This window comes from Miniopterus natalensis, chromosome 6 (assembly GCF_054644295.1).
Source record: "Miniopterus natalensis isolate mMinNat1 chromosome 6, mMinNat1.hap1, whole genome shotgun sequence".
NCBI lineage: Eukaryota > Metazoa > Chordata > Mammalia > Chiroptera > Miniopteridae > Miniopterus > Miniopterus natalensis.
In genome coordinates, this window is record NC_142086.1 from 43,956,482 (window position 1) to 43,981,898 (window position 25,417).

General features: G+C 40.3%; 1 protein-coding gene across 1 annotated transcript in view; it reads left to right on the forward strand.

Moving 5' to 3' along the window:
- Positions 1–1,170: 1,170 nt before the first annotated feature.
- Positions 1,171–25,417, forward strand: part of CASR (calcium sensing receptor) — a 29,714-nt gene continuing 5,467 nt past the window's right edge. Inside the window, exons 1-5 of the mRNA XM_087817881.1 lie at positions 1,171–1,592; positions 3,825–4,131; positions 7,947–8,831; positions 18,621–18,851; position 19,024. Coding sequence (XP_087674007.1) covers positions 1,408–1,592; positions 3,825–4,131; positions 7,947–8,831; positions 18,621–18,851; position 19,024 — 1,609 coding nt within the window. The 5' untranslated portion in view covers positions 1,171–1,407. The remainder of the gene's footprint in view (positions 1,593–3,824; positions 4,132–7,946; positions 8,832–18,620; positions 18,852–19,023; positions 19,025–25,417) is intronic.

Here is a 25,417-nt window from a genome sequence, read left to right on the forward strand (position 1 = left end):
GACTTGGTGCTTGTTTGAATATGAAGGACAATGATGGGAAGAGGGAGAAAGCAAGGATGACTTCTCATTTTGTGTCTTTGTGGATGGCACGTCATTTGTTGCGAGAGACAATGGTAGAGGGACAAGTTTGGGAGGAAGGTGGGTTTAGAGCCTGTCAAGTTGGAAGCACCTGTGGGACGTTCAAGGGCAGATGCCCAGCTGATGGTTGTATACTTGGGCCTGAAACTCAGGAGAGGCTGTATAGTTAGCTGACATCAACATGTAATTGTTAATTGACCCACAGACTGGATGACACAGAGTGTAGAATGAGAAGAGCAGAGAGCTCCTACTAGGAGAGCCATGCGAAGGCACCCAGCTGTCGACCTTTGTAGAACACATCCAGACCCTTGTTTTATCTGCATCTTTTTCAAGAACTATTCTTCAAAGGTTTATGGAGTGTCATATTATAAATTGTAACCAGAGACCTGTGATGAGGCACAAAAAAAGGTGGCCCTCATAATAAATAAAGAATAACTGGCCTTGCCCTAGCCTGTTTGGCTCAGTGATTAGAGCATCAGCCCAGGGACTGAAGAGTCCCTGGTTCAATTCCGGTCAAGGGCACATACCTTGGTTGCAGGCTCGATCCCCTGCCCATTCCAGGGGATGTGTCTCTCTCACATCGATGTTCCTCTCTCTTTCTCTGAAACAAGCAATGGACAAAATATCCTTGGGTGAAGATAAAAAAAATAACTGGCCTTTTCTGACATTTTTGTTTGATTTAAAATCAGATGTAAACTTAAATATGACTCATTCTATATTTTCTATAAGAACATATGTGCTGAATAAAGTATCATTAATGTTATCATTATTATACAGGGAATTGCCAATTCTATGCATTATTTATGCAGAAGAATAAATGGATTAAAATCCAGCGGCAACATCAGCGGAGGCCTTAGCTTATCAATGGCCTTTTTAAAATGTGGCCCTCACATTCCTTCTCCCACATGAGCAATTAAAGTTTTCTGTATCTTACATGAACTGCTATGAAAATGAGACTCTGAGCCATGCCTTCCCCACCTGCTTCAGCTTCTCTACATAGAAATTCTGAGCCACCTCTGTTGCAGTCACCATAACACGATGGCATTTAGGCTTAGCTGAATTCAGTTCGTCTCTCTTTTCTTTCAGAAAGGATCACAGACAGTCTCTACATGATGTGGCTTCCAAAGGCTCCAGGACCATCCACCTCACTAGTCTGCAATGGAGAAAGCAGAAATGGAAATTCAAACGCCACGACTTCCATTCTGTTATTAGTCACTCTGTAGACATGTGTCCCCACTGCAGGGAGTGAACTGCGCCAAGGGGGAAAGTTCTTGGAGTCTCCAAACCTCCAGCACTTCTCGTCTCTCTTCCTGGAGTAGAAGCGGAACTATGGCGCTTTATAGCTGCTGCTTAATCCTCTTGGCATTTACCTGGTGCACTTCTGCCTATGGGCCCGACCAGCGAGCCCAGAAGAAAGGGGACATTATCCTTGGGGGGCTCTTTCCTATTCATTTTGGAGTAGCAGCCAAAGATCAAGATTTAAAGTCAAGGCCAGAGTCTGTGGAATGTATCAGGTAAGAGAAGAAACCAAGTCAAAGAGTCTCTTCTCTTCTGGGGGGCTGGAGAAAAGCTGTACCAAACCCAAAACAATTTTTTCAAACTCGGGTCTCTCTTTTCAAAAACAGTGATTGGTATTCATGCTGAAACTTATTATACCCCTTACCTCGAATTTTTTAAAGAAATTTTTTCAAAAGTAAAATGTCGATGATACTGAGTAGAAAAATCTATAGTCTGTTGGAATATATGCCTGGTCACTTGGGAACCAAGCCATCATTGAACATTCACCTGGCAGCAGCGTTGCTTAATGCAAGACTAAGTACCTAGATGGAAATTTATTGTAGGTCTAGCAAACCTGAGTAGTAGTATCTCCAATTGACCTTAAGTGCCCCAATGGTCAGTAATAGCTTAGTGTTGCCTGTGTCACTCCTATTTTCTTAAAGACTTTTAGAGTAGAAGAAAACCTCAGTGGTTGGCATGACCCAGGCATCTTCAAAATGAAGCCCATAGCATTTTGGGACCACTCCCATTAGAAAGTCTTTCTCAGAGAAAGCTAAAATTCCCCTGCTAACACAGATGGAGAAGCACAGAATCCACCTAATTTGACTGGACTCTTTTCAGCCATGTGAATTCAGCTCATATATCTCTCTGAATCATTTCTTTTCCAGGCCAAATAGTCTCAGTTTTCTAAATAGTTACTTTGTGACATGCTTTCCAGACCCTTCACCATTGTGATTGTCTTCCATCTGATGCTCCCTAATTTATTATGGCTCTTTTAGGATATGGCACCTAAAACGAGGCACGATTCCCTCAAATAGGATTTGCAGAGTACAGTGGGCTGTGTATCATTTTCTTTCATCTGGACAGCAGAGACCATTACTGCACCCCAAATCTTGACCCATCTTCTATGAGAATAATACATTCTTTCTGAGAATTGCAACTTCCAAAAGTGATCCTTGGTCTTCCTAGTAGCTGGGAAATGAAAATGAAAACTAGTATTATTCCAACAAAACTGGATTTCTGTTTATGTTTTAATAAGAGCTCACAAATTCGATAACATTTTCACATTTTTCTTATGAAAGCAGAAAAACTAAATGCAGAATTTCACTGACCTGATTCTGTCCTTCACATAACCCATGTGGACAGATATCCCTTTGCTGTACCTTGCTGGACAGAGTTGTACATGTGCCACATGCATACCTAAGGGCAAGCGAGAAGCTTGACCTTAAATAATATATATTTTTATTATATTAAACAAGAGCAAAATTAGCTTAGCAGTATAAATGTTTTATGTAGCCAAAAATTCTATAATATCTCTTCATAACTTTGCAGGTTTTAAACAAATAAGTAACAGAACCATAAAGAAAATGATTACAAGAAAACATCACATTAAAAGTTAGATCGGGACCTTTAGCACCCTAAACAATACAGTGGGATAGAACAGATTGTATTTCTCACTTCCTGTCATTGAGTTCAAGTAGGACAACCCACGGTGTAAAGAGACAACCTGCAGAGTTGTTGGGGGCACTGACACACTGATTCAGCACATTTATCAAGCCCTCACACTGAGCCAAGTCTTTGGAGAGTAAAACTATGTCACTGACCCTATTTCTCTGTGTTAATTTGCTTGATTTTTATTTAAAACAATGCCGTTTGAAAAGCAACCCATGCTCTTTTTTTTTTTTAAATAGGAAGTATAGATAAACCAAAAGCACACAATTTAAAAACTCATATTCCACCACCCAGAAATAACCACTGTTCGTGAACAGCCTTCTTATGCATAGTATTTGCTTGTTTGTTTGTTTACAAAGATGAGCTCACTCATTTCCCTTTTCCATTTGACTTCCAGGGCTGTCATGGTCTGAATTTGTGACTTTGCAAATTTGAGGTTATCCTTGGGCTCCCACATACTAAAATCCTGATCTATTTTTCCCCCCTACTCCTTTTTCTTTTTAAATATCTTTATTACTACTGTACCTCAAATTCTTTGCTGGATGAGTCAGGTATAGATTATTCATTCTGTTACCAATAACAGTCTTCATTCTTATTGCTCCCTGTGAGAGCCATGCCGAGAACCTATGGGGTAGGTGTTATCCCCACGTACAGAGAGGCCCTGAGTCTCAAAGAACACGACCTCCTGAAACCAAAGAGTGACAGAGCCATGATTCCAGCCCAGCTTTGCCCAGTCCTTACTCTAAAGAAGGTGACCAGAAAGCCTTCCGTTTTCTTCCATTTCTTCTTTCTTCCAGGTATAATTTCCGGGGCTTTCGCTGGTTACAAGCTATGATATTTGCCGTGGAGGAAATAAACAGCAGCCCGGCCCTTCTTCCCAACATGACGCTGGGATACAGGATATTCGACACTTGCAACACTGTTTCTAAAGCCTTGGAGGCCACTCTGAGTTTTGTGGCCCAGAACAAGATTGATTCTTTGAACCTTGATGAGTTCTGCAACTGCTCGCAGCACATCCCCTCTACCATTGCAGTGGTGGGGGCCACTGGCTCCGGCATCTCCACGGCGGTGGCAAACCTGCTGGGGCTCTTCTACATTCCCCAGGTACCCAGGCCTTCGTAGGTGGGCAGTGTGGGACGGGGTCAGGACAGCCAGGCTTGGGGGACTGCCATGCCCAGTGTCCAAACAGTTTGCTCTTTTCCTATCTCTGGCTTTACATGGGCACAAAAGACCTTTTAATTAGTTGGGACACTGGATCAAGACCATTTGGTATTTCTGAGTCCCCCAATGTTAAACATCAACTAGAGCTTCACAACTCTTCCCAAATTCATTTAAATATACCTTATATAAAACTTTTTATATGCCTTTTATTTATTTTTATACCTTGATTAAAACTACCCCCCCCCCCAAAGTATTCAGTTCTTTATTTTCCACTCCATTCCTTTGGTAAATGACCTTTCTTCTGCCTTGACTAAAAGGAATGAGGCCATATGCTGTAAACCCAGCATTTCAAACCCCAAATATGCCCCTAACCCTGTGCCCTTAAACAGCTCAGCCTCTCAACCATCTGGTTGAAAATTTAGCCCAGAGGGAAACAAAGCATATTTGCTCACAAAACAGGAAAATTTACTTGCTATGTTGCGCATCCTAGAGATGGAAAATATTCTATTTCATTCAACAACTATTTATAGAGTGTGTATGAAGAAGCACCTCCGCCCTGCAGGAAGTCAGCCTAGGTGGGGAGATGTCTGCATTTCCAGGGAATTGCACATTGACTGAAACAAGTGCTTTGATAAACATTTGTTCAAAGATGCATACTTTTTCACCAAAAATAAAAATAAAGAGACAGCAAACTCTAAATGCCATTTTATAACCTTAACGCTATAGATTTTTACCCCTTAACGCTATAGAGCAGACCTTTTTTCATGCAAATATTTCTGCATCTATGACATCACTTTATAATAGTGAAAAATTGGAAACAACCTAAATGTCCATGGATGGGAGAATCAGCTCAATTATGATACATTCCTTATTATATCAATTTTTAAATTAAATTATGAGTCACATTTAAGAAATCAAATTTCAGTTTTTTGTGGGCTTCTTTGCTGTCTAATATTTAAAATTTATAAAGTACCCTTGATAAATGCACATCTCTACATTGTGAGGTCTTTGTTTGCTGAGTGATAGCCATTATCCCTTTATATACACGTGACAACTGAGAAAGTCTCATCATCATTTCCCAAATCCTTACTTCAGGGAATTAAAGGTGTTTCCCATGGGGAAGCCCTGGCTCTGTAACTTCTGTGCTAAAATGATCTAACAAAGCCCACACCAGTTAATGTGGTGGGCAAGATGCAAATATGCGTCTTGTCAATCTCACATATGGGGCAGAATTATTTTCAATACACAGTTAAAGTAGGTTGTCGTTATCCCATGGCCAACAGGTATAAAGATGTAATTGTCATCAAGAAAGAAAATGAAGGGAAAGGTTTTGATTTTTTTGTGGTTTGAATGAAAGATAAGGTTAAATTGAATTTGAATTTTAATAGTGCTGAAAAGACTGTAAAGATTATCAGTCAAACCAATGTAAGTGTGTCTACAGCAGTGGTTCTCTGCCGTGGCTGAATATTGGAATTGCTTAGGGAGAGTTAAAACTACCAATGCCTGGGTCTTATTCCCCAGAGATCCTGGTTTCATTGATATGAGATGCAGCTTGGGTGTTGGGAGTTTGGAAAGCTTCCGAGGCAATTCTAATGTGCAGAGTGAACCACTGCTCTGCAGGGTGAGGTCAGTGGTATTTCTATGCCACTCACGCCACCAAGTGGATGGAACAAGCAGACTAGCTGAACTGTTCTACCATAATGCGTCGTGGTTAGAACAGTTTAGTGAATCATCCGTGAAATTCTCCCCTCTCACAATAAAAAAAATTTGTGTGTCTTTAAGGGCTTTTGGTGGGAGGTGGTACAAAGTGGTGTTTATCCCCAAACTGGACAAATGTTAGGAATGCATTTTTTAAGAGAAACATACACATGGGGGATATTTTTGTTTTTCATTTTTATAACTTTAAAATCCTTTTTGGCCCAGTTTTCAAAAAATCAAGAAGTAAGCAATAATGGATGGATTTACAAAATGCCCAAGTAGGTTTTTCATTTGTAAAAACTTGATTCAGAAGCCTGTTGATTGGGTCTGCAAATAGAGCTCTCTTAAAAACAGTAACATCTCAACAAATTATTTAATCTAACTACCTATCTCATTAACTCCCATAGTTCAGCAAGAAGAGGCTTATTCTGATCAAAGAAAAAAAATTGTCAGTTTTATATTATAACTTTCAAATTCAAAGTTCTTATTAAAATAAAAATGCCTGCCTTTTAGCCAGGTTGGCCCAGCTCTTTCCTAGACCAATGCCTTTTATGTTTTTGATGTAGAAACTATTCATTGATAAGAAGGAACATATTGAAAAAATTCATTTTAAAACACTGAACATATAAAATTAATTGTTTCAGTTGGTGATAAATATTGAAAAGGACATTCCCCCAAATTTCTTAAACTTCATATTCTTAAGAAGTATCAAAATCTCTCTAGAAAACTGGAGAACAAGTGATATTAAATACCCCTCATTACCTAGAAAAAATTCCATTAAGTATAAAAATGCTTTGGTGGTCAGAAGAAATTGTCCAGTAACTTGGAACTTCCTAACTGGTGAGCCAAGACACACAGGAGTGCTACAGATGAGCCAAAGCCTGCCAGCGTTTGGGATGGTCAGAGCACCTCCCACCAGGGCTGGTCAGCCTCTCCCATTAATCCCATTTTCTTTGTTTGCCACAAGGTAAAAAAAAAAAAAATGGGGGAGGCTCTGCATCAATGAATGCTTTATGTGATATTCAGATACTTCTTCAGGCAGTGATCTTTTACTGTCAAAGGAAAGGCTTTTTTCCTTTGGTGGCCCACACCCATGCTCAAATGTAGAACTGGCTATTTCTAAGGAAGTGGAAACACAGCATGCAGCTTCTCCAGGGTTCCTTTTCAGCCTCTCTAGGTTTCAGAGACCCACATCAAAAACCTGTCAGGAGGCCTCAGCCATCACCTGAAATGAAGAGAGGAAGGGGTTCTGGATGGTGCTTGAACCCACTGAGAAGCCAGGAAAGGAAAGGATGTTTTTCTGACTATATTTAATGATGTTCATCATTGTTATTGTGGTGCAGGGGAATTGAGCCTAATAAACCTAACGGCTAATTGAGCCTAGAAGATAAACAATTCTTAGAAATGACTGCAGTTGAGGGTACTTTTATCTAAAGTATTGCGGGAAGGGGCGGAGTAGGGGAGGGAAGAGAGTGAATAGCTGGAGACCGATGGGAAGAGAGAAACTAGGCAGACTAGGAAAGGGGAATCCCTTGGGGCTCCTCTGAAGAGATTTAGGTTCATAACCCAGAGGGAACTTATACCTTGTAGAAGTGAGTCATGGACAAAGTGTTCATCACAGTAAAGGGGAAGCTAAAATGTTCAGATGAGAACCTGGACCCAACAGGCAGGAGATACGTGCATGGGCATAGTATAATCAATGAGGCAGCACAGAGGAGGTGAGGGGAAACTATGGACCCGTGCACGAACTCTCTCCTCGAAAGAATAAATAGATCCTACTGTGGGTGGGTTGACTTTATGACCAGATCCATTTTTGAAGGCAGCATTGTGAAGACCCATCCCCTGGGAATTAGAATGTTCCCCGATAGCCTGACAGGCGCTTGGATGCTCACACTGGAGAGGAACAGATTCTGGTTGTCCCCACCCTTCCTTCGTGTCTGCAGAGAACAACATTTGATAAATGTTATTAATAAATGCTCAGCAAGCCACCTCCACACAGCCTTGAGGCTCACCCATCACCCCACGCACTCACTCACTCACTCTGTTCCGACCCTTTCCAGGTCAGTTACGCCTCCTCCAGCAGACTCCTGAGCAATAAGAATCAGTTCAAGTCCTTTCTCCGTACCATCCCCAACGACGAGCACCAGGCCACCGCCATGGCAGACATTATCGAGCATTTCCGCTGGAACTGGGTGGGCACAATTGCAGCCGATGACGACTACGGCCGGCCGGGGATTGAGAAATTCCGAGAGGAAGCTGAGGAGAGGGACATCTGCATAGACTTCAGTGAGCTCATCTCCCAGTACTCTGATGAGGAAGAGATCCAGCAGGTGGTAGAGGTGATCCAGAATTCCACGGCCAAAGTCATCGTCGTTTTCTCCAGCGGCCCAGACCTTGAACCCCTCATCAAGGAGATCGTCCGGCGCAATATCACCGGCAGAATCTGGCTGGCCAGCGAGGCCTGGGCCAGCTCCTCCCTGATCGCCATGCCGGAGTACTTCCACGTGGTGGGGGGCACCATCGGATTCGCTCTGAAGGCCGGACAGATCCCAGGTTTCCGGGAATTCTTGCAGAAAGTCCATCCCAGGAAGTCTGTCCACAATGGTTTTGCCAAGGAGTTTTGGGAAGAAACCTTTAACTGCCACCTCCAAGAAGGTGCTAAAGGACCTTTACCCATGGACACCTTCCTGAGAGGCCAAGAAGAAGAAGGCGGCAGAATGAGCAACGGCTCCACTACCTTCCGACCCCTCTGTACAGGGAACGAGAACCTCAGCAGCGTTGAGACGCCTTACATGGACTATACACACTTACGGATTTCCTACAACGTCTACTTGGCCGTCTACTCCATTGCTCATGCCCTGCAAGATATATACACCTGCTTACCTGGGAGAGGGCTCTTCACCAACGGCTCCTGTGCCGACATCAAGAAGGTTGAGGCTTGGCAGGTACATCCTTCTCTTAGATAGCGGTTCTCTGTGTCATAAAAGCAGAGCTGAGCTGATCCAGGCAAGACCGAGAGAATGGTTATTGCAAAGACAAGATCTAAATAAGGTCATTAAATGTAGCTTTGGATTCAAGTTGTCTTTTCAAATGTCTGAGCAACTGACTTCTGAACAATTGGTAGTAATTTAATTTGATTATCTGTTTCAAGCCTTGGCTCATCTGTCCTTTAGCCTTGGTTCAACTGTCTTTTAGCCTAGAGGCTCAGAATATCTAGAGCAAGGGTGGGGAACATCCAGCCTGCAGGCCGCATTTGGCCCATGAAGTCATTTGGTCTGGCCCTGCCAAGGCAACCACAGGCAGAACTCGAAGTTCAATAAATCTAGGAGCTTTTTCCATAGCTAATTTTTAAGTTGATAATTTTGTATGGCCTGTGAAGGATGTTATAAATATCCAAATGACCCTTGGCAGAAAAAAGGTTCCCCACCCCTAATCTAGAGTATGGCCCTAAAAGTTTTTTAATATCCTGGGACAGATTTGGTACTGAGTGGAGGATGTTTTTCTGATGCTTTAAGTTAAAGACACTGTTCCCTGTGAGTAACAAGTATCTGTTGAGTATGTATTATGTTCCATATGCTAACAGACATAAAACTAGTGCTACTGTGTTTAGTCACCACTTCGCCATTATATTACTCAGAGTATAATATGCTGGATCACCCAACAGGCCAACTAAGCTTAGGACACAAGCAAATCAAGGGCACAGATAAAACTTGCCTTAAAATGATTTGATATTGAATATTTCAAAAAGAAGCACTGAAATAGTTATAATAGAAAATAATCGGAACTTAAGTGGAATTCTAACATTCATTTTATAGTTTAGTCTAGTTTTGTATTTTTTAATTACATGTAGGAGACATCGTAATATTTTCATTTCCTAGAACTTCTGAAGATAAGTCTGGCCTGATTTGCATCTTACATACCCATTCATGTCTTGCATATGTATTTTTATTTTTTATTTTATTTTATTTTATTTGAGTATAGTTGGTGTACAATATTATATTAGTTTCAGGTATACAATATAGTGATTCAACATTTGTATGCCTTATATACAAAGTGATCACCACACTAAGTCTACTAATCATCTGTCCCAGTGTAAACTTGCCACACTATTATTGACTATATTCCCCTTCATCTTTTCACCCATCCCCTCACTCCCCTCCCCCCACCCCCACCCCCACCCCCACCCCCCTTGTCTCCACTCTGACAACCATCAGTTTGATCTCCGTTTCCATGAGTCCATTTTTATTGTGTTTTCTTTGTTTGGTTGGTTTTGTGTGTTTTTTAGATTGCACATATAACTGAAACCATTTGTTTTTTTCGTTCTGACTCATTTCACTTTTCATAATGCTCTCTTGGTCCATCTATGTTGTTGCAAATGTTAAGATTTCATTCTTTTTTATTGCTCAGTAACAATCCATTGCATATAATTATATACCACATCTTTATTTGAAGAAAACAAAAACACTAATTCAAAAAGATATATGCACCTCTATGCTCATTGTAGCATTATTTACAATAGCCAAGATATGGAAGCAACCTGGGTGTCCATTGATAGATGAATGTACCTTGATTTTTAAATCAGATAATATTTTACACTACTTTTTCTATTTTCCTCAGTTCCAGGCTGACCTAGGGAGAGAGCTCATGATGGCAAGGGGGGTGGGGGGGAAGAGTCCCTGAATTTGAGTTGAATGACCTAGCCTCCAACTTCAGCTCTAGCTCCCCCATTTACTAGCTGCATCTCCTTAGGCAAGCCACTGTTCTAAGACAGCTTCTTCTCCTATAAAATGGCCTAATCTCTAGCCTACTTTCCACTCTAGGTTTTTTTGAAGATGAAATGAGATGATATATGTGAAAGCAATTTGTAAATTTTTAAACTCTAAACAGATGGTGATTATTATAGTAGGATTTCAATATGCCTCTAATTAATCAATCAATTAGGAAAAAAAAAAAAAAAATTAAAATAGCTTTGTATGCAGAACCCAACCACCATAGATCCTTGTGAAAAAATACCGAGAAACAAAGAACGTATAAACTGTGTCAGCCATTTTAGAGATTCTCAGGGGATAAGGCATGATTGTCTAGACTCAGACATCATTGTTGGCTAAAGTTTCTCATCTCTGTGAGGTCCTTAAAGTTTCTTTCCTTGCACTACACTCACCCACAACCCCAATCCTGCCAAAGAAAGAGAGGCTCTAATGAAGGTCAAAGACCAACAAGACTTCAGGAGCCATGATGCTAAGTTGTGGTGTTTTAAGAAGAAGGAAAAGGGACAGTCTTTGAGTAAATACGATTGTCTTTTCTCCCTTCCCTTGCATGTGCCCTGGAAAGAGGAACCCAGCTTTCGAAAGCCTAGGGTGGGGTTGAAGGGAAGGAGGCTTCCAGGGGGTAATGTGACAGTTCTGCTCTTCAGTGAATTCTCTCCCAGACAAGGATATAAGATCCAGATGGTCAAGATCAGAGCTTGGACATATGAGAAAAAAGCCAAGAATCAGACTATAGACAAGACATGGACTTTTACCTGCGTACTATAGAAAACCAAAGCCAACTGGCTTAAACAGAGGAAGTAACATTATTAGTAGCTCATAATACTGAAAAGCTCAGAAATATTCAGGTGCAACTAGATGCTGTCATCTCCACATCTCTCTTCCTTACTCTTCAGCATGAACAGTTTTCAGCCTCTGCAGCAGCTTCAGATTCAGAAAGTCCTTACTGCTGGGCTCTCCTTACTTCCCATGATCTCCTGTAAAAATCCCAAAATCTATGTTGATTGGCCAGTCCAGGGCCACATATTCACTCCTGAAGCTAGGAGTGGAGTCCTCCCAAACAACATAGGCTGAGAGTAAGGCAGGGAACAGATCCCCCAAGTAAAATCAGGGTGCTATTACCAAAAGTAGGAGGAAGGAGAAGCAACACAGCCAAAATAGAGAGTCCTCTACACAGACCCCTCAGCTGACCCCAGTACAGGTAATGATGCGACCTCCTGGCTCACACACAGTCTGGCACAATTCACCCAGGAGACCCAACAGGAAAATAAGGCGAGAGCTCTAAGGAGGAATAACGTGGGTGTTGGCCAAAATGTCTTGTGTGTTGCTGTATGTCTCCTTTGAGCCTCAGGATCCCAGGCAGTTGGGTGAGCATTCTGGAATCTAAGATCTTGGCCATGTGTCTATCAGAAGATGGACCAGCAATGATCCACTCTCATTATTAAGACCTACATGGAAACCTATCACCCATGCAATCTGTACAATACAATCCAAGAATCTCAGCCTGGAATCCCACCTCACCTTCTCTCAATTCTCTTATAAGCCAACCTTCCTGGCACTTCCCCACAAGACACTAATTACTTTTGGCATAGAATTTTTGCTTTCATACTATCCCCCACCCAAAGAGCCATCCGTGTTTGTCTCCTCTATCATTGTCCACCTCAAATTTTAACTCTTTTTCAAAATTCACTTTCTCCTGAAAGTCTTTTCAAATCACACTCCCCCACACACACTTTCTGACCATTCTTTCTTCCTCATTTTTGCCATTTATACACCCAGCTCAAGCTTCCATAGCTCTTTAGTTGACAATTACAATTTTCTTCTGTTGACCTTTTCCCCCCTAAACTTATCAATCAACTAACTCATATGCCTTAAAAGTAACACTAGCAGGTAATTTATGAGCATACAATACACAGTTCCCTCCTCACCTCCATGGAGACCCCAAGCCCTCCTCACGCTGCTCATCAGCTCTTTCACTCTGACTCCACCATTGCACTACTTTGTAAGAGCAAGAACCATGTTTGTGTTGTTCAGCGCTGTGTCCAGAACACTTCGCACCTGAATATGTGTAGAATAAATGAATAAATGAGCAGCAGGCTAGTTGATCTGACCTGACAACACTACCTAGAGTCCTTTGCAGAGAATTGTTCAACCTTGAATCAAGCGCTGTGGTCAGGGTATTCTAGGCTGTGATTAGAAGAGCCCGGGTCACACTCCCAACCATTAAGTTTGAATGGGACATCTTGTGAGTAAGTATGGAACTGCCGCCTTTCTGTCAGAATGATTGTGCACAAGACATGCTTCCTACTTTCCTCCATCATACGCAAGCCACTCGGTTGACAAAAAAACAGGCATGCGTGACGACAGACCCATGGTAATAACAGAAACCAAACAAAACTGATCTTTCCAGGAACTGCTGGTACTGTTGGGGGCTGGGAGAGGGGAAGTGAATTGGAGTGAGAGCAAAGGAGGTGGAGAGGTGGAGCCAGAAAATAAGGCTGAAGTTAGAGAAGAGAACTGGTCAAGGGTTTTCCCTACCCTCTTAGCACAGGAAGTGGGCAAGGAGCCATCGGCTCCTTATCTGTGTGAACTCTCCCTCCTTGGCTGTGTGAAGGGAGTGCTTTGTGCATCCTGTACCACTTACCACTTTCCCTCTGTGCTAGGAAGTGGTGCCCTGTGTAAGAGCTGGGGATCCTAGACAAGAGTAGAGGGGGAGGGTTTCTAGTCTCTAGTCTTGGCTTAATTCGGTTAACCCATGCCAAGGGATGATTCCCTCTTATGTTTATACTGAGCAACAGTTTGACTTTAAAATCCTTTGGAAGCTCTAGCCAGTTTCGCTCAGTGGTTAGAGCGTCGGCTCGCAGACTGAAGGGTTGCAGGCTGAGATCCCCAGCCCGGTCAGAGCACACGCGGGAGGCAACCAACTGATGTGTTTCTCTTACATCAATGTTTCTCTCTCTCTCTCTCTCTTCCTTCCACTCTCTAAAAAGCAATGGAAAAAATATCCTTGAGTGAAGATTAAAAAAACAATCCTTTGGAGGACATATCCTAAAAGGCCACAAGATGGAAATACAGGGTGTCCCCAAAAAATGTGTACACACTTTAACAGCTGATAGCTCAATTTTGAAAATGAAATGTATTTTAATAAACACTGCCTTTATAACTATTCAAAGTGTGTGTATACATTTTTGGGACACCCTATATTACCACAAAAAAGATAATATGTGGCCATCTAAGTGTGTGCATATTATACATTTTTGTACCTTTTTTAGTATGTGTCTTCCTCAATGTCTAGTGTTCTTTGTGAACCTGTCAGTCCCTTTGTGTTTTTATATTATCTTCTATGTTTAAGTCATTCTAATAGCTTTTTCCCCCTTTCGCTTTCCCTTCATTTATTCTTTTTCCTCACATTCTTCCCCAAATAAAATAATTTAGAAGCATGTTATACTGAATTATAATCTCAAGTAAAATTTCATAAAATTTCTTTTTTACTGGAACTATTAGCTTCTTTTAAAACTCTAAAAGAAGGACAGTGGTTTCTCTGGGGGAAATATCTCAGTTTTTTTGTAGCTTGTGTTGCTTTCCTGTGTGTCAATGACTATCAATTTAAAGACTCCTTACCATTGCTTTTAAGGGTGAAATGGTTTCTATCTCCACCTTCCCTGTTATGCAAGCTATTATGAGGAAAACTAGGTACTTAAATGCAAAACTTGCAAGAGACCATGGCAAAAGAAATATTAAAGATGTCTAATGAGATAACTTAGAGATGTGACTTAGTAAACAATTGATTATTAATGGACAAGGTGAAATTTTTGACTTGAAAAATTCAACACTCATATGATTTTATTTATATACCTGCTGTGAGGATGAAACACTATTCAGGCTAGGTTTTGAAGTAAAGAAGAAAATTAAAGATGTTATTCAAGATGGGCCTTGAAGGCTGGATAGGATTTCTGGAAAGGATCTATTCCTTGGAGGAAAGGTAAACTGCAAAGGAAAGACACCCAACAACGGAGATGAATCACAAAAACATCATGCTGAATGAAAAATGTCCAGATTAGGGAAAGAAAAGAGTACATACTATATGGTACCATTTATATGATATCCTACCTCTAGTGACAGAAAACAGGTCACGGTGGCCTGTGGTTGCAAGTGGGGGTGGGACTGATTTGGAAGGGACATCAGGGTACGTTTTGGTGTGACGGTAATCGCGATTACACAGGCATATACATTTGCTCACACTCAGAATGATACTCTTAAAATGGGTGTATTTTATTTTATGTAAGTTATACCTCAATAAAGTTGATTAAAAATACAAAACAATGGAAAGTCCCGGGGTGGGAAAGTACAGGCCTTTCATGGAGATCTGAATGTCACTCAATTTTCGCCCCTTTTTTGATTATGGCCTCTTGTGTTGCCACAAACATTGTACATGTCTCCACCATGCTATTTTTAAAATATATCCACTTTCTCAACCTCAATTTTACACTAGTTAACTTGTTGTTACTAGAAATAGATAACTTAATAGATAGACTGTCTAATCTGACTCCTACACTTGAGGAGGTAGTAATGGTTGAGAGCTTGGACTCTAGAACCAAACTAGCTGGATTTAAATCCCAGTTGCTACCTAATAACTTTATAATCTTAAAAAGTCACTTGATGTGCCTCAATTTCTTCACCTGAAAAAATGGAGATATGGAACTTATAAATTTATTACGAGAATAACATTAGTTAATATGTATAAGGTGCTTAGGATATTGCCTCTATATACCAAGTGTTCAGTAAATATTAGTATTGAGTATTATCTTTTCGTAGGTGAGGAAAGTAAGACTCAGAGAGGCTGAGATGATTTGCCCAAAGTCATATCTAGCCAGGAAGAAAGGCCATATCTACCCCAGCTGTTCTGTTCCTTGACAAGGCCAAAGTAACTGTTAAAAGAACCACATGCCCAACTGTCCTTCTGGGCACACGGTTTCTAGCTCCTGAGAGGCTAGCCAAGTCAGCTGATGGTTTCATAGTGAAAACACTAGTCCACAGCCTTAGGCCCTGGGTGTTCACCAGGGGAAACCAATTTTCCTGAAATTGTTTCATACACAGACACAAAAAGGAAGTGCAGTGTGCAAATAAGTACGAGTGGACGTGACTGACCAAGTTAGAGTATTTGAACATCTGTTTGTCCATCTGGAACAAAGAAAGTGCCTGCTTGGCCCATGCTGGTTCTTCAATAAATATTTGTTGAATGAACAAATAGCTAAAGGAAGAGAGTGGAACAAAGGTAAATACGGAGGGAAGACAGGGGTTAAGTGGGTGACAAGGATAGTGCAAGGATACGTACATAGATAAGGGGAGCATGAGTGGTCTCAGAGAAGTTGACAGAAAACTTTCATCCAATAAAACTGTAATACTTCTGACTTCATAAATTTGGGCTGAAATATGCTTCTTCATTATCAATGAGCTGAATGACTTTGGGAAAACACCATTTTGGTAAGGATTTTAAGAGTATAAATAGGATTACTGCGAAATAAAGATCCAGAAATAATTAAATTTTAAATTCCTATTTTTTAAAATTGACACAGACTTCTTAAGAATCTTTGTCAGGAACAATTTATTAGCCTAATCCATACCAATAAATATGTCTAAAAGAAGAAAAGAAACTTATTTTTTAAACCTATTTTTGCCTTTTTTATTTAAAAAAAAAAAAAAAAAAAAGGCTGATCCTTCATGCAATTAGCCTGAATTAATTTATTATAGCTAATTAAATAATTCTGGGCTCTCTCTGTATTAAGAAGAGACTTTCAGTCCTTCATTTTAGCCATTTGTTGCTCCCTTCATCTTCTGGCATAGTACTGTCATCATTCTTACATGGAATAGTTTTTCTGATGTTCCCTTCTCTTCAGGCAACCCACAACTGTTACTAAAACATTATTGCACTCTGGTGATTCCATCTTCCCTTTTCCTCAACAAAGTGGTGGAAGCTTTATAATAAGATTATTCCATGTTTTGAATGTTTACGGAAAATTAAATGTATGCTCATGATCGAAAACATGACATGCAAAATATAATATGTAGCTGCAGCTTTCTTAAAAGATCACAAAGGAGATATTTCTCTGGAAAAACTCAAGACTTCTCTGTTTCTTTTATGAAAAAAAGTTAATATTTTATCCTATGAAAACCATAATTCTTCTGATATGTCTACCCTACCACTCTTAAGTAAAATCTTTTAGCACATTTTAAAACAAATTCTGCTAGTATGTCCCTGTTTGTTTGTTTGCCTGCTTGTTTCTTTGTTTTAACCTGGAAGGTTTGTTTTTCTTTTTAAATTAGAACACATGAACATAGATTATAGTTATAGCTCAAAGGGAGAAATTTTGTGGGCCCTTTATCCCATACTATAGTTTTCAGTAATTTGCTTTTCAGTATATAGGTTTAAATTCCAACCAATTACATAAAAGCCCTACTTTTTGCAAAAAGTGAATCCTATGTCTTTTCACTTTATCTGAAAGTTGTTTGTTTGCTTATTTGTTTTTGTTTGAGTGTAGAACTTAGATCTTTATGTTTCAGTCTGAATCAGCCTGATCCAGTGCAATTGCCCTGGTTAGAACTTCCAGTAAAATGTTGTACAGCCATAGTGAGAACAGACATTCTTGTCTTGTTCCTGGCCTCAGGGGCAAAGCAGTGAGCCTTTCACAGTTAAGTATGATGTAATTACCATAGGTTTTTCATCGATCCCCTTTATAGGGTTGGGGAAGTTCCCTTTTATTCTTAGATTGCTGAGAGTTTTTATCTGAAATGGAGGCTGGATGTTATAAACACTTTTTCTGTATCTATGGAGATGATCATATGGTTCCTTGTTTGTAGCATGTTAATGTAATCGAGTGTTAAACGAACCTTGAGCTCCTGGGATAAACTACTTGGTCCCAGTGTATTTTCCTTCTTGTAGATAGCTGTATTTGATTTGAGGTTCAATGGAAGTGAGCACCCCTATATTCACAGGTTGGATTGTGACTCGCTCTTTCTTAGTGCCTCAGTGACCCCTGGCACCGGATAGGTCCTGCTGAAAGATAAGCTGCTGAGTGCCCGCTGCCTCCTCCTGGCCCGTGTCAGGAGCCAGCAGGCAGCCGAGCCAGGAGCCTGATGACGCTGCTGAGGGCACACCCGTTAAGAGCACAGGCTTTGCACCCTTCGCTAGCTGTATGGCCCTGAAAAAGATACTTTTGTTTTCTGTGCCTCCATTTCCCCATCAATAAAATGGGGTAATAGTACTATTTGTTGTGAAAATTAGATTAGATAATAAATATAAAGTATATTTAGCATTGTTCCTCAAAGGAAGTAAAATGACTAGGAAAGTTTAGTAATTATTATCACTACTTTTTTTGTACAAGGGCTTTACAACCCATAAAACCCTGTAAAAATAAGAGATTAGACACAACTATTACAAAAGGAATCCCCCCATAGCCTCATTTATTTCTTCCTCCCACTCACCTCTCTGTTATTTCTGGTAACAAGACACTTCCATAGAAGCAGTAGCATAGAGAAAGATGGTGCGGATCATGAGAGCGTTTAGTGCCTCACTCCTTCCCCAAAGCCCATCTCAGCAAACACCAAGAATGGGCTCTGGCTTACAAACCCACCCCTCCTGGGGCACCACCAGGTGATAATGCACCTGCAGAAGCCTTGTCTTGGCCTTTGGTGAGATGTATCCTCTTTTCTTTCCTGATTTCAAGAAAGTGTTTCCTATCCCAGGTACAATTTGAGTACCACTTAAAGCCCCTAGCTTACCAGGGCTGCTGCTAACACATGCAAGTAGCCTAGGATAAATTAGAAAAAGGGACCTCTACCTCAAGTCATGTTCCTTCCACTTTGTTAGAACACGTTAGTTTACTGTCCTTGCACCGTGCAAAACCTACATAACCATACGTGGCAGCCCTGTGACTTGTGCTCAGAATATTTATCTCTGTTCCTCTTTAGGTCCTGAAGCACCTGCGTCACCTAAACTTTACCAACAATATGGGGGAACAGGTGACTTTTGATGAATGTGGTGATTTGGTGGGGAACTATTCCATCATCAACTGGCATCTCTCCCCAGAGGATGGCTCCATTGTGTTTAAGGAAGTTGGCTATTACAACGTCTATGCCAAGAAAGGAGAAAGGCTCTTCATCAGTGAGGAGAAAATCCTGTGGAGTGGGTTCTCCAGAGAGGTATGTGCTGTCCATCAGAACCCGGATGTCTCCACCATGGCAGGAAACTGTGCTGGGCTTTGGAGGGCCTTGGGCTGTTTCACCACTGGACTTTCAGAGTGATGAGTCCACTTCCCCTCAGCTCACTTACACTGCAAGCTCAGGGCTCCTTGTGAAATCCACGCGTGCTTAGCGTACAGAGGAGAATCCTTGGAACTTGAGCCTTATGCTTATTATGTTGAAATAATTTTATTCTTTACAAATATGACTCCCTGGTTAGTAATAGTTTCCTTGACTAAAATTTTCCCCAACCAGAGCAAAATATTTAAGCAAATCTAAACATCACTCAAGTCAGGGCCTGGATAATAAATTTACACAGAGGTAATTCCCAGTGATTCAAACAGTTCAGGGCTGCTGATCTATCAACCAAAATGACAATTTCTTTTTCTCCTTGGGAGATCTGTAACAAGTAAGAGGATGTTTGTGACTACGGTCAGGATCCCCCTCCCTTGAGTATCTCTGCATCTAGATGCCTGATTAATAACCAAATGCGCATTACCCAGTGAATGTTCACTGAAGGAAAAAAACGCATGATGTGCTGAAATGATGGCCGTTCTGTGGTGGTTGTGTCCCAGGATGTAGTAGGCTCCTGAGGACCCAGGTCCTCTGTAGAAACAAACCCTGGACAAGGCATCCTCTTTAGCTCTCCCAAGAAGCCTGGATGAGACCCACTACATTACTCTTTGCATTTGTCTTTCTAATATCACATTTGAGAGTCTTGAACTAATTTTTATAACAAGACCAAAGAGTCAACTTCATCTCTTTACCAAATGCCCCTTGGGTGGGTGGGTTTCTGATCAGATGCAACAATATCATTGTTTCCCAATATGTAGTATAGTTACTTACGCAAAGGTCTCCTATACATAGTGAATCTTATCCACAGTGTGTGAGTCATTGTGAGCTTCTACCTCAGAGGATGGATTCTTAGTGATAAACATGTCAGGACCTTTTCCAGACAGAGATTTGGGGCTCCAGAGGTTATAAAACTCTATCCACTAATTATACCCTTGTCTAAATGATCACAACTGACTGGAATCTAAATTGATCAGCTGTACAATCACTGATTCCCTGCTGTTAAATCACCCAGGTTATCTTTTACCTCCATTAATGCACATAATTGATTGCCTCTAATAGGTATATATCTCATCTCCCTTCCTGCAAGAACTATTTCTTGTATAGTTCTCTATAACCCAAACATCCCCTACTAGCCTGTGCACACTGAGGGTTTAAACACTGGTAAATGAATAACAGGGAATCCTCATGAATTCAGTCATTTATGTCCCTGGAATAGTTGATAGACTTATAAGTTAAATCTAATATTCCCATAGAAACATTACCTCAAACCTAGTACACACTCTTTTTTCTGTGTTTTTTTGTAGAAATGACCACAAAAATGCCATCTATATTTAACTACAAGTAATGTATTAATAACTTCCCTACATAGCTCACAAAGATGTTAATGAGATCCAAGGTGCAACAATATACTATAAACTGAATTATACTATATCAATACAAACTGTTATTAATATAGCATTATAATATCCTAATCAATGTCTCAATTTACTTTCTTATGAAGCACTTTAGAGCTAGAGGGTCTTTTTCTTTTTTTTTATTTAGAGAATCTTTAAATATCTTTGTATCCAACACTCTCAATTTGCAGTTGAGGACACTGAGGTTTAGGAAGGCAAAGGTGACTTCCAAGACAAGACAGTCAGTGTAAGAGTTGAGACTAAGATCCAAGTGCTCTGACTCTGATCCCAGTGCTCCATCCTCTACACTGTGCTCTCCATAATTTTTTTCTTGTTTTATTGCAACAAATCAGAAGGAAAAGAGACATCTTCATTGGGGTATTAGAATTCAGATGGACTTCCTTGGCCGGAATTAGGTAAGCATCTTTGATGAAGCAGTTAGGAAGACTTGAAGATACTCTCTGGCTTTTTGCAAAATGGATTCTTCTGGTGGCTGCCTCAGCCCACTCTTTTGGTGGTGGGATTTCTCTTTGGCTGAGGAATGCAGAAGGATGCAGTAAGAGGGCTTGGAGAGTGGCGTTCTTCTAATCCCTGACTACTATAAAGCAGGATTTGGAACAGTGAAAAGTACAGACTTTGGAAGACTGACCTGGGTGTGGATCCCAGCTCTCCAATAAGACACTGTATGACCATGAGCCTGTTCCTTAACCATTATGAAGAAGAGAAAAAGAAGCATGACAGAGACTGATAAAGGCCCCCAATATTTGTTATCCCTTTTTTCTTTAATAATAGAACTCAATTTTAGCTGTGCACATGACTATCCAGAATAAAGATATTTCCCAGCGTGCCTTTCAGCTAAGTGTGGCCACATGGCTAAACCCTGCAGAATGCGATGCAAGTGGCAGTGTCATGTGATAGAGCCTGGGAATCTTCTTTTAAGGATCCTTTGCTCTCTTCTTCATCTCTTCCTGGGTCTTGCTTCCTGGAAACCAGATGCCTGGCAGGTGGCAGCTAGACTTGGTGTACTCTGGGACTTTTGTTGAGTGGCCTCTGACCCAGCACTGGCACCAATATTGAACCTGTATAAATCTGGTGAACACCACTCACCCTACCTGGTGTCTCACTGAGAATTTCCCTCATGCAACTTGAGTACCGCCAGGCTCTTTCAGTAACTGAGCCTAATAGGCAGCCAGCAGATGGAGGCAAGCAGAGGTGGATCTAGGGGTCCCTTGGGCCTTTTGCTGACCTGTTCCTAGACTCAGTGCTGGTGGAAGCCAGCCTTGGTGCACAGCTTGGACCCTCCCACACACACCTAGGCCTAGCAGAGGAAGCTACAAACTGTGGAACGCTTTGTAGCTCCAAACAGGTTGCCCAGGGCCAATCACAGGCAGGGTCTGACATTGACCTGCACCATAGTCCTTCCCAAGAGGCCTCAGAACCAACACACTCAGTGGAAAGCTTCAGACAGCATCAGAGCAGGATCAAATTGCCTTCACAAGTGGCATATCCAAAGGGAGATCTTGGCAGGCACCAGATCATGTTGAGGCAAACTCCACTTTGTATGCTCAGCACCTGCACAACAGCTTGTACACTGTTGTCAAGGCCAATTCTCACAGTCAGCCAACCTGAGGGTTGAACCCATCCACGAATGGGAAAATAGGAATCAAGACTCAATTACAACAGGAGGGCTCACATAACCCATATAAGGGGCATTCCTGGAGCACCCAACTCAGGTGATCAAGGAGACTGTGCCACTGGAGCCACAGGACACCTACTATATAAGGCCACCCTACCAAGACTGGGAGACATAGCAGATCTACCTAATACATAAAAACAAACACAAAAAGGTAGTCAAAATGGGAAGACAAAGAAACATGCCCCAAATGAAAGAACAGGAGAAATCTCGAGAAAAAGAGCTAAATGAAATGGAGACAAGCAATTTACCAGATAAGAGTTCAAAAACATGGTTATAAGGATGCTCAAGAAACTTAGTGAGAACTACAACAGCATGAAAATGGCCATAGAAAGCATAAAAAACAATCAGCCAGAAATTAAGAATACAATGTCTGAAATGAAGAATACACTAGAAGAAATAAACAGTAGGTTGGATGAAGCACAGGATCAAGTCAACAATTTGGAGGACCAGATAGCAGAAACAATCAAAACAGCAAAAAGAAAAAAAAAAAAATCCAAAAAAATGAGGATAGTTTAAGGAACCTTTGGGACACCATGCAGTGTAACAACATCTGCACCATAGGAATACCAGAAAAAGAAGAGAGAACAGATTGAGAATCTATTTGGAATAATAGTGGCTTAAAACTTCCCTAACCTGGCCAAGGAAAAAGACACACAAGTCCAGAAAGTGCAGAGTCCCAAACAAGATAAAACCAAAGCGGTTCACACTAAGACACATCATAATTAAAATGCAAAAGGTTAAAGACAAAGAGAGAATCTTAAAAACAGCAAGAGAAAGGCAGTTAGTTGCCTACAAGAGAGCTCCCATAAGACTTTCAGCTGGTTTCTCAGCAGAAACATTTCAGGCCAGAAGGGACTGGCATAAAATATTCAAAGTTGTGAAAAGCAAATACCTACAGCCAAAACTACTTTACCTAGCAAGATTATCATTTAAAATTAGAGGAGAAATAAAGAGCTTCCCAGACAAGAAAAAGCTGAAGGAATAATTACCACCAAACCAGTATTGCAAGAAATGTTGAAGGGTCTTCTTTAAGAGGAAGAAAAGGAAGAAAAGAAAAAGGAAAAAAGAAAAGAAAAAAAGAGGAACATAGTTATAAAGAATATAATGGCAATAATATGTATCTCAAAAATCACTTTAAATGTAAATGGCTTAAATGCTGTAATTAAAAACATAGTGTAGCTGCATGGATAAGAAAGCAAGATCCAGCCCGGCCGGGCATGGCTCAGCGGTTGAGCATCCACCTAGGACCCAGGAGCTCAGGGTTCGATTCCCAGTCAGGGCACATGCCCAGGTTGCGGGCTCCATCCCCAGTCAGGGGCGTGCAGGAGGCAGCTGATCAATGACTCTCTCATCATTGATGTTTCTCTCTCTCTCCCTCTCCTTTCCTCTCTCTGAAATCAATAAAGATATATTTTTTAAAAAAAGAAAGCAAGATCCATACATATGCTATCTATAAGAGACCCACCTCAGAACAAAAGATACACAGAGGCTAAAAATAAAGATATGGAAAAAGATATTTCATGCAAATGGAAATGAAAAAAAAAGTTGGGGAGAGCATTTGAGATCTTGCTCCGCAGCATGCTGTCAGTTTGGCTCAAATAAACCTGTATAAAAATTCAAAAAACAAACAAATAAAAAGCTGGGATACAACGCTTATATCTGACATAACAGATTTAAAAAGAAAGGCTATAATAAAAGATAAAGAAGAACACTACATAATGATAAAGGAATCAATTCAACAAGAGGATATAACCCTTGTAAACATTTATGCACCCAACATAGAAGCACCTAAATATGTAAAGCTAATCTTAATGGACATAAAGGGAGAGATGGACAGTAATACAGCCATAGTAGAGGATGGGGATTTTAACACCCCTTTGATATCAATGGATAGATTTTTCAGACAGAAAATCAACAAGGAAATGGCAGCCCTAAATGCCACACTAGAGCAAGTGGACTTAATATCTTCAGAGCATGCTAAAGTAGAAGAATATACATTCTTTTCAAGTGCACATGGAACATTTTCCATGATAGACCACATGTTAGGACACAAAACAAGTCTCAATAAGTTTAAGAAGATTGAAATCATATGAAGCATCTTCTCTGACTATAATGGCATGAAACTAGAAATCGATCACAAGAAAAATACTGAAAAACATACAAAGATATGGAGGCTAAAAAACATGTTACAAAACAATGAATGAGTTAACAATGAGATCAAGGAAGAATCAAAAGTTACCTTTAAACAAATGAAAATGAGAACACAAGAACACAAAACATATGGAACACAGTGAAAGCAGTCATAAGAAGGAAATTCATAGCATTACAGGCCTACCTTAAGAAACAAGAAAAATCTCCAAAAAACAATCTAACTTTACACTTAAAGGAACTTCAAAAAGAACAACAAACAAAGCCCAAAGTGAGTGGAAGAAAGGAAAAAATAAAGATCAGAGCAGAAATTAATGAAATAGAGAGTCTAAAAAAAATAATATAAAAGATCAATGAAACCAAGAGTTGCTTTGTTGAAAAGAAAAACAAGATTGACAAACTTTTAACCAGACTCATCAAGAAAAAAAGAGATAGGATCCAAATAAAATTAAAAATGGAAGAGGAAAAGTAACAACTGATGCCACAGAAATACAAAGGATTGTAATAAAATACTGTGAATAGCTATATGCCAACAAATTGGACAATCTAAACAAAGTGGATAAATTCCTAGAAACATACAATCTTCCAAAACTTAATCAGGAAGAATTAGAGAATCTGAATAGACTAATTACAAGTAATGAAACTGAAGCAGTAATCAAAAACTTCCCAGCAAACAAAAGTCCTGGACCAGATAGCTTCACAGGTGAATTTTACCAAACATTCAAAGAAGAACTAATACTTATCCTTAAACTATTCCAAAAAATTCAAGAGGAAGGAACACTCCCAAGCTCATTTTACAAGGCCAGCATTATCCTAATTTCAAAACCAGATAAAGACACTACAAAGAAAGAAAATTATAGGCCAATATCCCTGATGAACCCAGATGCTAAAATTCTCAACAAAATATTAGCAAATCAGATCCAGCAATACATTTTAAAAATCAGGCACCATGATTAGGTGGGATTTATTCTGGGGGTGCAAGGCTGGTACAGTGCCTTCAAATCAATAAATGTGATACATCACATAAACAAAATGAAGGATAAAAATCACATGATGATATCAATTGATGCAGAAAAAGCATTTGATAAAATCCAGCACCTATTTATGATAAAAACTCTCAGCAAAGTGGGAATAGAGGGGACATACCTAAATGTAATAAAGGCCATATATGACAAACCCACAGCCAACATCATATTCAATGGAAAAAAACTAAT